Below are 13,813 nucleotides of genomic sequence, written 5' to 3'. Positions count from 1 at the left end.
CAAAACAAATTGCTTCTCTTAGGATTTTGTTGTGCCTGCACACAGAGTGTTCATCAGCAACTAGATAACTTAGAATATCACTCATTAAGAATCATTAAGCAGCATTGTTTAAAAAAGGAAGTATGATGAGCTATGGTGTTTGGCTAGCGCTTTCTGAACAAAACCATTGACCATTTTGCAAGCAAAGTAGCCCTTCTCATGGCTGGAGTGATGACAAACTCTTAAATTTTCTGTGACCTATTCTGTTTCAGTGCCTCAATTGATGACAAGGTTGGTAGACATGTTAAAATGATCGACAATATCTATAATCCTGCAGCCATTGCTGTTGATTGGGTGTACAAGACCATCTACTGGACTGATGCGGCTTCTAAGACTATTTCAGTAGCCACCTTAGACGGAGCCAAGAGGAAGTTCCTGTTTAACTCGGACTTGCGAGAGCCTGCCTCCATAGCTGTGGACCCGTTGTCTGGGTTTGTACTTTTTGTTTTCTGTCACTTAGCCTTTTGATGTTATCTGTGTACAGTAAGGATTTTTCTTCAACCCAAATTATTTCTGAAATCTCAGGACTTTTCAGTCCCTAAAGCAGAGGGTCACCTGGTGGACAGTGGCAATGATGCCACAGTTGAATGACCCCAGGATGTCCTCATTTATATGATAGGGCCCGACTCCCATATGCCTGACTGCTGGCTGACATTAATGAAACAGTTCTGGTTTGATGTGCATTAAAAGTTATGTCTCACCCAGCTTCTATGCAAGTGAGGGTTTTTATTGTTTTACTTTAGCTTTTTTTTTGGGGGGGGGGGCGCAAATGTCTTGCTGGGTGAACCCTGCACAATCAAACCTGAATATCAGCATGAAGTGTGGGAATTCTGAAAACTGCATAGCCTCGATGATTTAATTTTAAACATGCGTATTGTCTGGAAGTCCAGTTGACATCAGTCAACACTTCTAGAAACATTTCACTAAGGGGTGTCCCTAAACAGCCACTAAGTAACGAGGAAAGGCAGCCAAGGAAGTTGATTAAGGCTGCAGTCATCATATTTATCCCCCATGAAGCCTCGTTAGAGAACAGGAAGGCAGCCTCTACTGTGAAAAATTCATCTATCACACATTGGAAACAACTGGCCTTTTAAAAAATGAGAAACAAACATGATGCCTTATGACTTTGGGCTGAAACGTATGTGTCAGAGTGCCCGGGGTGCATGTTGTCAAGAGTGGGCTTTAGATTATTACATTGTATCTATCCGGAACCTAACTTAGGTCCTTCAATGTTACTGATTCATGCCCAGAGATACAGTGTCTAGAGCTTTCTTTGCTCCTTCTTGGAGCTTTTCTGGAAAGCCACAACTTGAGTCCTTCTAAACCACTGAGGCTTATTTCTGTCTGTTGTGCTTCCTCTCAGCTTTGTCTACTGGTCAGACTGGGGTGAACCAGCTAAAATCGAGAAAGCAGGAATGAATGGATTTGACAGACGCCTACTGGTGACAGTGGACATCCAGTGGCCCAATGGTATTACACTAGGTACGTAGTGCTTCCTTCCCTGCCACCAGTCCCTCTGTATTCATCTTATTTATCTTCATGATAAAATTCTGGACTGCAACAGATGATTTTTCTGGTTCCTTCTATGAGGGTACTTCCAAAAGTTGATCGAGACATGGTATGAAGACCTAAGTACTTTGCTGCAAAGAAAATTAAAATCTTTGCATTTTTTTTTCATGCTGTGCATTTTCCATAAACTTTTGGAAGCAGCCCTGTGGCTGAGAGGTAGTGAATAGCTCAGTTGCGACAGTAGATTTAACAGGTTACATGTGCCATCATTCCTGGCTTGTTGGCTACATGGCTTTAATATGTGTCCAAATCTAGTGAGTTTGGGGGGGGGGGTTGACATACAGAATACCCCAGGCCCAGGTGCCTTCCCATTTCCTCTGCCACTTTTCTTCTGATTTATTGGGGGGAAAACAATAAACAGCCTGTTTGAGAACCTGAGATACCATTAGACACCTCCCCAAAGCAAATATGAGTTTACACCCTGAAGACCACTTCCCAGATTTCTGGTACCCCTCCTCACGCTATCCTGGCTCTTTTGACAACCTGTGCTGGGTTGGGAGTCATAAACAGGAATGTAAACTTTTGGATTTCCTTAGGCTCAGGGACTTGCCACTCCACCTTCCATGTCGTTCTCACTCTCACCCTTTCCCCCCGTATCATGACAGTAGCCTAGTACTTCAGCAACATCATTCTGTTATTATTACTGTCAGTCCATCATTCTGTTATGTCAGTGTATCATGACATTGCAGGTACAGGCAACGGCAGGTATTGTGAACAGAAGCCAGAGTTGTAACAGCTTCTCACACAGTGTCTGTTCTTTTTCCTACCTAGACCTCATAAAAAGCCGCCTCTACTGGCTGGATTCCAAGTTGCATATGCTGTCCAGTGTGGATTTAAATGGCCAAGATCGTAGGATAGTACTCAAGTCCCTGGAGTTCCTAGCCCATCCTCTGGCACTGACCATTTTTGAGGTAAGATGTGTGTTTCACCTCTAGTATATACCTTTGACCTTGACAAAGTGTTACACATTTTGAAGAGAAAGAGCAGGTGTGGGGAAGGGATGGAAGGAAAAGGGAATATGATGTTAAAGACTATTTACATACACAACTTGGTAGAAACTAGATTATAATTCCTCGAAGTACCTAAGAAACCAAGACTTGTTCCTCTTTTGGTTTTATGTCTTATGTCCCAGATCAGCACCCAATACGCATGGTCCACTAATGGTCAGTTAACAGCAATGATCTGAGATCATGGCTTACTCTGAAAGGACAAACTAATTTAGGGGCATGGTTCTGTTTTAGGATCGTGTCTACTGGATAGATGGGGAAAATGAGGCAGTGTATGGAGCTAATAAATTCACCGGATCAGAACTGGCCACTCTAGTCAACAACCTTAACGATGCCCAAGACATCATCGTCTATCATGAACTCGTGCAACCATCAGGTAACATGCAGAAGGAAGGTTCTTAAATGACCACTCCCGGGGCAGAGCATGACACGGAATCTGCTGGCTGCCAGCAACCCAACTGCACCATGGCGCTTCTGCCTCCTGTGGCCTACCTCAGCCACATCACACTTGGGGGTTGGTAGCTTCCATTTCTGATGTCGTCCCTGAAATGGATTCACAGCTTCAGAGCCTATCTTCCTCCCAGCCCACAGTGCTATAGCTTTCATTTTCCCCTTGGCCTTCGTCCCTTCTTGTTCAGACTCCTCATGAGTTTGGGTGTCACAAGTTTTCCTTATTAATTGTTTGTTAAGAGTTGCAGGAGCGAAGTGTCTCTACAGACTGTGTTTCTGGCAGCCAAGGTGTTGGGTAGAGGGCTGGCTCCCTCTGAGGCTGGGATTTGTCTCAGGCCTCCTTGTTAGTACATGGTTGTGTCTTGAGTAGACCCCGCCTTCCCTTCAAACACACTTGGGTTCAGCTGTCTGCTTGAACAGACACAACTCCTGTTGGATTGGGGAACATCCTGGTGGCCTCGTTTCAACTTGATTACCTGTGTCCCCTGGATGTTAGGACTTTAACATATGAATGTTAGTGTGAGACCCCATTCACTCATTAGGTTCACCTTCTCCCCGAGACACACAACCTATTTAGGATTGTGCAGATTCTTGAAGCTATCTTGTCACACTATCTCAAGCTAAAATGACTGGCCTAAGTCAACCCTTTAGGCTTCTCCATAACTGAAATCCCATTCCATTGTCTAGAAGCAAGCTGAGACAAAGTCAGGAGAACTTTGTCTCTCTCTCGAACAGGAATGAGACAGTCTCACCTCCCCTGCACATATGCATTGTCCTAAATCAGTCCACCTCCACATCTAAGTAATGTACTTCAACTTGGGGTCCTGAGCACTTGCTACCTGCTCTTTATTAGTAACCATCTTAGTTAAGGTATGGCAGAGTAGACAAGTCTGGATTCCTTAGAAAGTGCAAGGAAGGATGAAGGTTTGCAACATCTGAAGTGAGGTTTTATCTAGAGTGGCACTGGATAACTAAAGGGCCTTTTTTTTTTTTTGTCTGACTAGGGAAAAACTGGTGTGAAGAAGACATGGAGAACGGAGGGTGTGAATACCTGTGCCTGCCAGCGCCACAGATTAATGAACACTCTCCAAAGTACACCTGCTCCTGTCCCGATGGCTACCATCTAGAGGACAATGGCCGAGAATGCCGAAGTAAGGACGTTTACATTTCAAGCACAAGCAAGGTAGACAGTAGGCAATGTAAGACACTAGCTAGAAGGACTAGGTGGGATGTGTAAGATTCTGATCTAAGAACACATTTTGAGCATATAGTTCTGTTTAAGAATACATTTGAGAACATTCTTGTTACCATTGCATGTCATCTGTTCACGTCAACTACAACAGAAGAACTCTCAATGTTGGATAAGTTGATAGTGTCAGTATCCGTCATACAAATGTGTACCAGTTTAGTCTCATTGGAGCAATGAGGTGCCCAGTGTTCAGGTAATGAAGCAAAGATTTCTAGCATTTTCCTCCAGAGATTGACATGCTTAAGGAAGAACATAGTGACAGCAAACTTCATGGTCTCAGTAGATGGCACTACCTTATTTTAATGTTCTTTTCTTAGCTTTCGATTCAGTGGCAAGATAGACCTGCTTGTTTTGTGACCAAGAAATTCATATAACGTTTTCATTAGCTAGATTCTGAGCCACTAGCTCAGCTGACAGATCAGGTAGTTACAAGACAGTCTGGTACGCCTGGTAAGCTAGACTATCTTGAGATAATTTCTGACAACTCCCAGAAGCCTGGGGGTATTGTTCAGAAGGATCACCACACATGGCCGTGCATCTTTTTGAATTTCCAGACTCCACATGCTGACTGTTCTGTCCCAAACTTGATGTATTTCTGGAGGGTTTTGTTTGGGCATGAGACTGATGGTTCCCTCAATGTTGATACACCCACCATGTAACTTAGTCCAGCTGTGGTTTGTCGATTTCCCCTGGGGTAATAATAACCTTTTTGCATGGTGTGTCTGTACTGAAGAGTTAACCACTCAGGAACCTTGGCATTAACCAGGTTCTTGGTTTTTATAATTCAGGTACTGCAACTACTGTGACTTACAGTGAGACAAAAGATTCCAACACTACAGAAATGTCACCAACTAGTGGACTAGTTCCTGGAGGTATTGGGTTCAGTACTGCAAACTGTTAATCTCAACTAACAGCCACACTCTGTTTGCATCTATAGCTTAAAGCATTAATGCAGCCTTTAACTCTAAGTCCTGCCCCTCAACCTGGTAACCTACATTTATACTCCAAAGACTCAGAACCTGCATTGTTAAGCCCGACCTGACTTATCAAGGTTTCTGTTAGACAACTGTTAGCAAGTCATTATTCTAGTATGTGATTCAAGTGCTTCTAGCCTGGTATTCAATTTTAATAGACGCTGAACATGGAGACTGGGTTCATAGCTGCGAGGTTCTACAAGGATGGATCAGATTAGTATGTCTGAAATCAGATCACCTGAAAGTGATTCCTTATGTGCCCTCTGCAGAGATCAATGTGACCACAGCAGTATCAGAGGTCAGTGTGCCTCCCAAGGGGACTTCGGCTGCCTGGGCCATCCTGCCTCTCTGTGAGTAGATCCCCTTCCCGCTGCACCTGGTCAGCTTCTCAGACACTAGATGGATTTCTGATTCCTCCAAGGCTTCCCTCCTATAATCCCCTGGACTGACTAGCACTTGTAACAATCATGTTCATTCCAACCTCCATGTGGCACAGCTTTGTCTTCAGTGCTCATGACCTAGTGGGAATAATGTTTACTAGTGATGTGAGTGGTGCCTTTGGCTTTCTACTGGAGGACCGTCCTCCTGGCTTAGCCCCTTTCATCATAAGTCTCTTTAGCCAGAGTCTTGTACCATTTCCCTTTAAGGTGATGCTAGGTGGGTGTTGGATGCAGTGCTTGGGATGCTTGCATGCCCGTGTCGGAGTGCCTAGTTCAAGTCTTGGCTCTGCTTCTGATCCCTCTTCCTGCTAAACCTCCTGGCGCACATGACAGTGGGCAATGGCTCAAATAGTGGGTCTCTACCACCAAATCTCCAACTCAGGAGGAAGGACTTCTAAGGCTATTATTTTAGCCTGCGCAATTGGAGTTACTTAACGCTACACCACCAGGAGCTAACTCACTCTCACATTCAGCCACGGAGTGGGACCCAGGACTCTATACTTGCCTAGGTCAATATGTAGCTCAGCACCATGCATAAAATAACATCACCATGCAGCTGACCATAGTTCAACCTGCCGCCCCGGTTATACCCCAACTTCCAGTTATGCAATGTCCTAGAAACAGGAAACACTGATGTCAGCTATCGCGGCTTCCTGAACAGTGTGCTTCTCTGGATGCTCTGAGACTAGACCTCACATGGTCCCCTCTCACTTTCCTTCAGTGCTCTTGGTGATGGCTGCCGTGGGTGGCTACCTGATGTGGCGGAACTGGCAACACAAAAACATGAAGAGCATGAACTTTGACAATCCTGTGTACTTGAAGACCACGGAAGAGGACCTCTCCATAGACATCGGTAGACACAGTGCTTCGGTTGGACACACGTACCCAGCAGTAAGGCCCCTTTCTCTTTTTGCACACTTTGGTATGAAGTGGGACCAGGAAGATGGGAGACCACTCACTCGAGCTGTGGCTGGCGGAGCCTGAAAGAGCCCATAGGATCTTGCAATTACCACATGCTTTATCCACTACCTCAATTGTCGACAGTGTAGCCTGTTAGAACACAGGTCAGTTCATGGATAAGCATGTATCGACACAGATGGACAATTAGGTCAAGTTAAGACTGGCGTGCTGGGGTACAGTGGGTTAAGCTGCTGCCTGGAACACCAGCATCACGTAATGGGAAAACTCATTTGAGCTCCAGCCACCTGGCTTCTGGTCCTGCAACGTGTTAATGAACCTGGGAAAGCAGCAGACAATAGCCTAAGTGTTTGGATTCCATGTGAGGGACCTGGATAGAATTCCTGGAACCTGGCTTGGGCCTGCCCCAGCCCTGGCTATTGAGGCCATTTGGGGAATGAGCCAGCAGATGGAATATCTCTCCATTTCTCTCTCTCTTCCATGAATCCATTTTCACTCTTTCAAGTAGATACATCTTAATAAATAAATAAAAGATCATGAGCCTTACTATATTATTGGACATATGTTTTAGCTATTGAAACGACACATTAATTTCAACATGAAGCAAGAAACTCGCTTTTGAATTGTCAAATCTGTTGCCTTTGGTAGCCTAATTCAATTTTAATTGAATTAGCATATCATATATAGGGGAGTTGTACTTAATGCAATGTGTTAAGGTTTACTCAGCCAGAACCACTAAGTGCTTTCCAGGGAAGGATCACATCACTATTTGGTCTTCACTAGGAAACGAACTGAACCAGACAAGGGCTAAGCCCTCATCTCTCAAATGCTCTCTGAAACCTGGGACATTAGTTTTGTGTACCAACCTGTTTTCCTGTCTTTGTCCAAGACATGATCACTAGGCAGATTAGTCAGAATTGGGCATACCAGTTTTTTTTTTTTTTCTACTAACGTCAACACAAGTTGGACCTGAGATATAGGACCTAGGTCTACCATGAAATTCACTTCTCTTTTCTATAGACCTTAGACCCACAGCCTGGGGATGATCTCGCCTAATCTTGTTGGTGTACTTGGATGGTGAGCCATCCCGTGGAGTCAAATGGGAGATGTCCTACTTTCCAGCACCATGCTCCCAAAGTTTCCCTATCTGGGATTTCAGATTTTTTGCACTAGAGATGTTTCACCTCTATGATTGATTGCAGTTTAAGTGCCTAAAAGATACAACTCTTGTATCTGACACCCCTTCTGAGCATTTTGGGTCTTTGAATGACCAACTCAAAAGCAAAGTTCACTGCAGAGACCAGGGCCACCACTAGTGAGCGTCACTAAAACTCCTTCCTTCTTTCTCTTTTTCACAGATATCAGTCGTAAGCACAGACGATGACCTAGCTTGACCTCTGACACAAGGCTTGACCTCTGAGGTCTAACCCAGTCATACCCCCGACTTCGGAACGGTAACCAAGCCAGCAGCTGAAGTCTGTTTTCTTCCTCCCATCTGGAAGAACGCCAAGATATCATTGCGTGGATCAAGCTTGTGTACTTGACCGTTTTTGTATTACTTCTGTAAATGTTCTTGCCTGCATTCGACTTCAGCTTTGAATATGGTTACCACACATCTGTAATCTATGAATTTCTAAGACAGTATTGCCACCTCTGGCCAAATATGCACTTTCCCTAGAAAGCCATATTCCAGCAATGAAACTGTGTTATAGTGTACACCACCTGTACATACAGTGTATAGGCCACCTGTAAATACTCCCCCCAGAGAACAATCACTATTCTTAAGCACTTTGAAACTATTTCTATGTAAATTATTGTAAACTTTTTTCAATGGTTGGGACAATGGCAATAGGATAAAACGGGTTACTAAGATGATATTGCCAAAAAAAAATTTGTAAACTAATTTTGTACGTACAAATGAACTCTTTGACCTCAAGGGAGGTTTGCAAAGACTGAGTGTTCAAACTACTGTACATTTTTTTTTCAAGTGCTAAAAAAAAAAATTAAACCAAGCAGCTTAACCATGGTTTGTGCCTATTCCTCTAGGATGAAGTCCTCTGAATGGCCTGAAAAGTCCCACAGGTGTTCAGACTCAGTGTTTGAGCTGTCACTTCGTGACATTGCATAAATCTGATATTGGAAAAGTTTCTCTTACAAGCAAGCACTAGCAAAAGAATGAGGTACCATTCAACATCTGATTGTTATGAATTCCAGGGTCTTACTTTGCAATAGTTTGGTTTAGTCTATATCCAGAATTCCTCCTACATACAGAATTCTTTTTCTCATGCTCATGCTTCCTAATGTAGACACATATTATGATTTCTGTAAATTCTACTTCCAACTTGAGTCTGTGTTTTCCATATTCTGTCATTATATACAGGTCAAGGACAAGTGCCTTGTGAGGCATGGAAAAAAGGGTTTCTTACAGACATTTAGACTGTTTTATCAGGAAGAAGGCTAGGAAGGAGAATATATGGCAGCACTTTTGGATGATTGAAGGCAGTGGTTTTCAGCGTACTCCAAGGAACCGCAGTTGCACCTGCATCCCCTGAAACTTTAATAGAAAATGCAAGTTCCTGGGCCCCATTCCATACCTGTGTCATAAACTGGGGGTGGCGCCCAGGAAATCTGTATTTTCAGGTGATAAACCAAGATTAAAAAACAAACAAGCAAACAAACCAAAACAAAACACTGTTCTAATGCGACTGGGTGGAAGATATATGATTGGAATTACTCCAGTTTTTTTTGCCTGAAGCGTATGATGGATTCATTCTATAGACAATTTCTGGACTTTTAGTGTAAAGAACAGAGAAAGAAAAGTGTTGTGTGTGTGTGGGGGGGTATTGAATGAGTTTTCTATCTGGTTGGCCAATTCTTCCTGGAAAGTCTCTGGATGCCCGAAAAGAAGAGAAGATAAAAGGACTCAGGGCCTGGATGATTCTCTACATCCAAAGTCAGGTGGGGAAGGTCCTGCAGAATGCTGGTGATCCCCTTGGGACTGATGCAACAGAAAGCAAATAAAGTGATATCGGGAGTCCTTAAGCAGATTGGTAGATGACTCGCTTCATTTGCATAGGGCATGTAAGGCAGTGAACACCTTCCTTCTGACTAAGGGAAGGGGACCAATAATCCTAAATGAAGAGCAAGTTGGTTGTGTTACCTTATCTATGGGATGACTCCTTGGGATTTAGGACAGAGGGGTCAAAGAGAAAGGATGAGCTTGGGTTGCTTATACAGAAGCAAAAGGCTGTAATCATCAAGACAGCACTGTGTCTTCTGGCACCTGTTCTTATGCTAACAAAGAGTCACCATCCTGAACATGGGGATACACACTTGGTGAGGTCTGCCATCAGCAAGAGCCTGAAATGCTTATGTGCTAAATGAGTTAGCATTGGCCACATTCAAACTCTGCAGGGCATTTGTTGCCCTGCTGTAGTACAGAGGACAGGTGCTTTGTTTTGACTTGGCATGATGCCAGAGTCCCTTTGGGAAGCTTAAATGCACTATGTTTTCTACCATTCCAAGGATCATACAGCACTCTTCAACTATCTGGCCTCTGGTTATAGTTCCTACAAATAAAGCAATATTTGCCTTCATTGTGTGTCAGATTCCAATCCCTTGGGTGTTCTTCCAGGTTCTGGGTACTACTCTGCAATCCTGAAACAGTCCACAGCATCTCTTTTTTGAATCTTGTTTTCCCTAGTAAGAAGCCAAGGTGGAAGGGATAGTGCCTACCTTTAAGAGGCACAGACTCCTTGGAGCAACAACCTAACTAGGTGATTTGATTGAGACCAGAAGGCTTAGACAGCTAGACTGCTCATCGGTTCACAGCACAATAGTTCCCAAAGGATGATAGCCCTGGACTTCTTTATCCCAACAAGAGCTTAAAGAATGCTCAGTGAAACGTGTTGGAATAAGTTTGCTGTGTCCCAAGAGTTTAACATAGAACGAGAAAATTAAGAGGCAAAGTGCAGTGTGTGGGGGGATAGTTGAAGTTTAATGAGCCTGTCACACACAGTGACTAGATGTGGATTCTGCAGGGGCTCTAGGAATTGCTGCAAGAGGACTGATGATGTAAGAATAAACAAATTTGGAATCTCTGGTCAAGAAATGCAGCCCAGTACCTGTGGTGCCCATTTTTAAATGGGCTTTGCAAGCTCTCTGCATGACACACACACACACGTGTGTGTGTGTGTATAAAGAGAGAGAGAGAGAGAGAGTCCCAGTTGTTCAATCGGCTCCCTACATTCTTAGGGCTGGTCTAAAGATCTGCATCATTGTGAAACCTTTGGGTACTGATCAACATAGGACCAAACAGAAAGGAGAGAGACTGTTAAGTTTGGCACCTGCCTCTGTTCCTCAGAGTCTTGTCAATTAGAGAGGCCCAGTCAAAATGAGAAGGCAGGACCTCAGAGTGAAACCAAAGTGTATCTGAAAGACAGACTGCTCAGCTCCCAGCTCTGGCAAATTGGAGACCGACCTGAGGTCTGCCTTTGAACTTCACGCGCTAGATTCTGGCGGGGTGGTCCTCTAATCAAAGGATTCTAACTGGAGTTCTCTCCCCCAGGATTATTACCTGCTGAGATTTTATTTAGTGTAACACCTTTGAGCGCGAACTGTGCTATGCTTTTGCCTTTTCACCGTGCTGAAGCCTGTGGAAAGCACAGAGGCAGCTGCTAACCTGGGTCCAAGGACCGACAATCCAAGCTGCTAATGTCGATCCTGCGCTCGAGCCCTTCAAGTCTCAGCCTTGATGCTTGGGGGAGAAGGGCGCTTTTTTTTCTCCTGTTTCTCTCTCTGGACCGTGGGAGCTCAGGAATACTTAAAAACAGAAAAGCCTTCAGGGACCCTTGTTCCCACAATACTGTGAGATAAGGCCAGCTTTTGGATTTTTCTCCAATTCAGCATGGAAGTTTCCAGGTCAAATAACTTCATGGGTAGGAGCCTTACTCATATCAGATTTGCATACCGAATACAAATTAGCATAAAGGCCCAGATGTGAAATGCAGAGGTCAGTGAACAAGCTACTAACCCACTGATGAAAGGAGTGGCCCACTTCTGTACAGTGTCTCCTGGGTCTGGGTAGTATTTTGGAACCCGGCTCCCCTGAGAGGCAGGAGCTCAGTGGGAACACATCCTGACGGTTCCATCCATGGACATCAAGGCAAGAGCAAGATAGGCTGAGGGCGGGCGAGTTGGGCTCTGCAGCTCTGCAGAACGGTTTGCTGCCTTTGTGAGCTCCAGGGGGAATGTCAAGGAGAATGCAAGGTGGATCTGTGCAGAAGGAACAGGCAGTTAACAGCCAGCCATGCCAGGGACAGGTTCTCACCGTGACGATGTAAGGGTGCAATGAGGTACACTCAAGGAGCTCAGTGTCCTGGCTGGCCTGCAGCATGCTTAGGGCAGACATCACTGCCACCCTAGAATGGCTCAGGAACAGAAAGTGATGTAAGAACAGCAAGTGACATCACCCATGAGCATTCCCGGTCCCTCACTCCTTGTGGGAGGGGTAAAGTGCATTAGATCCTTTCAAGTGTCCTCCACTCTTCCTATCTGATGAGATCCAAGACTGAAATTCCTGCAGTGATTAGACATCATACTGGATAGCTAAGAAGGCTTAAGGACTGTAGGGTTGGAATTCTAGAAATAGAGTGGAAGGTATCAGACCCAGCTTTTGCCTTCACTGTGTATCATACTGAAACAGGCATTTAGGAAGCTGTGGAGTGTGTACTGGCAAGCACTTCAGGTCTCCTTACCACATGTTGAACAGTGTGCAACATACATTCTCTAAAGTCTTTAGGCTGACCTTGACAGTGACCCTCATAGATAAGTAGGATCTCCATTTTGTAGATGTGAAAACTCACCCAACAATGGGTGAGTCCAAATCCTATGCCTGTGCTGCCCTCCTGTCTCAGAAGAGGAGGCACGAGTGTCCCCTGAGTCCCTGTTGACCACGGTGTGCTGCCTCAGCAGTTTCTGCAGTCTAGAAGACGCCCCTCCCAACAGAGCAAGGTGTGGAAGTGTATCTGAAGCTGGCACCACAGCATCTGGGCAGCACAGAATCACTCACTTATGTGTCATAGTTACGAGATGCTAAGTGGTCCAGCTTTCCTTGGAATCATAGTGAGATGTTGGGTTGCAAAAAGAGATTGCTCCAAGGAATTTACAGACAGGTAACACCATTCTGCATTCCGTATAAGATCTTGGGGAGGGGTGGGGGAACAAGCCGTAAGCCTCCTTGAGGGAGAGACATGCCCGACAGAACCGGAAGAGTAAGGCTTTGTGTCCTGGGTCAGGATGTGTGACTCTGGGATTAGAACTTAGACATTGCAGCACCTAGCCCAAGCCCTGGGTTGTCTGCCAGTTTTCATGCATACCTGAGGGGGAAACCATTTTTGGAACGAACAGATTAGCTTTCGGAAAATGATCTTGCTATTTCTAAATGCTACTTGATTTAAAAAAAAAAAAGTGATTAAAGAGCACAAAAGTACCTGGGACACGGGTGCCTATCCCCAAGGAGTCAGGCTCAGAGCTCCGGACCTGGAAGGCATGCGTGGGAATGCAATCGGCCCTGCTGACCTGCACATAAAGATGTTTCCCTGTATTAACGAATTGTACATGTCTCTCAAATAAAAGTTTATTTTTGAGATAGTGTGTGTGAGCCTTTTCTTCCAGAGCCCTGTTGTAAAATCTTCCATCTGAATCATGGAAGACCCAGGCACTCCTTCTTGGAGAAAGGGTAAGGGCTTCGAATCCAGGTTGTTCGGGTCCAACAGAAAGCTGCTATTAAGTCCATGTCCATCTACTGCCCTGTACCTATACGAAAAGCTGGATGCCACAGATAGGTAGACAAAGCAGGTTATGCCTTAACAGCTGAGGCAAACCTGCGTGACACTTTCCCCTCATCGGCACATCAAATGTCTGTGTTGAAACCCATCTCCTACTAAGGCTGAGTCTTAGAACTTGGTGAGTTCTAGGAGTAGTTCACCTGAAACTTGTGAACAGTTGTCCCTAATGATTTGGATTTTGCTGGATGACAGACATTAAGAATGATTCCAGCAGTACGAAGGAAACTTGGAAAGATTTTTAAAAGTCATCTCTCCAAAGCTCAGCGGCGAGTCCTTAAGGAGTGGGATGCTGAGTTTGGTTTCGGAGCCTGAGCTCTCT

The 13,813-nt window shown here is 44.7% G+C and overlaps 1 protein-coding gene across 4 annotated transcripts in view; it reads left to right on the top strand.

The window, feature by feature from the left end:
- Window positions 1–8,667, top strand: part of VLDLR (very low density lipoprotein receptor) — a 35,183-nt gene extending 26,516 nt beyond the window's left edge. For 2 of the 4 annotated variants that reach the window (XM_004591829.4, XM_058657362.1), the window contains exons 11-19: window positions 252–470; window positions 1,403–1,521; window positions 2,380–2,519; window positions 2,850–2,991; window positions 4,070–4,216; window positions 5,103–5,186; window positions 5,558–5,638; window positions 6,450–6,619; window positions 8,005–8,667. In XM_004591829.4, coding sequence (XP_004591886.2) covers window positions 252–470; window positions 1,403–1,521; window positions 2,380–2,519; window positions 2,850–2,991; window positions 4,070–4,216; window positions 5,103–5,186; window positions 5,558–5,638; window positions 6,450–6,619; window positions 8,005–8,040 — 1,138 coding nt within the window. In that variant the 3' untranslated portion in view covers window positions 8,041–8,667. The remainder of the gene's footprint in view (window positions 1–251; window positions 471–1,402; window positions 1,522–2,379; window positions 2,520–2,849; window positions 2,992–4,069; window positions 4,217–5,102; window positions 5,187–5,557; window positions 5,639–6,449; window positions 6,620–8,004) is intronic. The other 2 variants (XM_004591830.4, XM_058657363.1) reach the window with 1 other exon arrangement.
- The last annotated feature ends 5,146 nt before the right edge of the window (window positions 8,668–13,813 follow it).

The sequence above is a fragment of the Ochotona princeps genome, chromosome 31 (genome assembly GCF_030435755.1).
Source record: "Ochotona princeps isolate mOchPri1 chromosome 31, mOchPri1.hap1, whole genome shotgun sequence".
NCBI classification, from domain to species: Eukaryota; Metazoa; Chordata; class Mammalia; order Lagomorpha; family Ochotonidae; genus Ochotona; species Ochotona princeps.
This window is presented reverse-complemented; position numbering and strand designations above follow the sequence as displayed.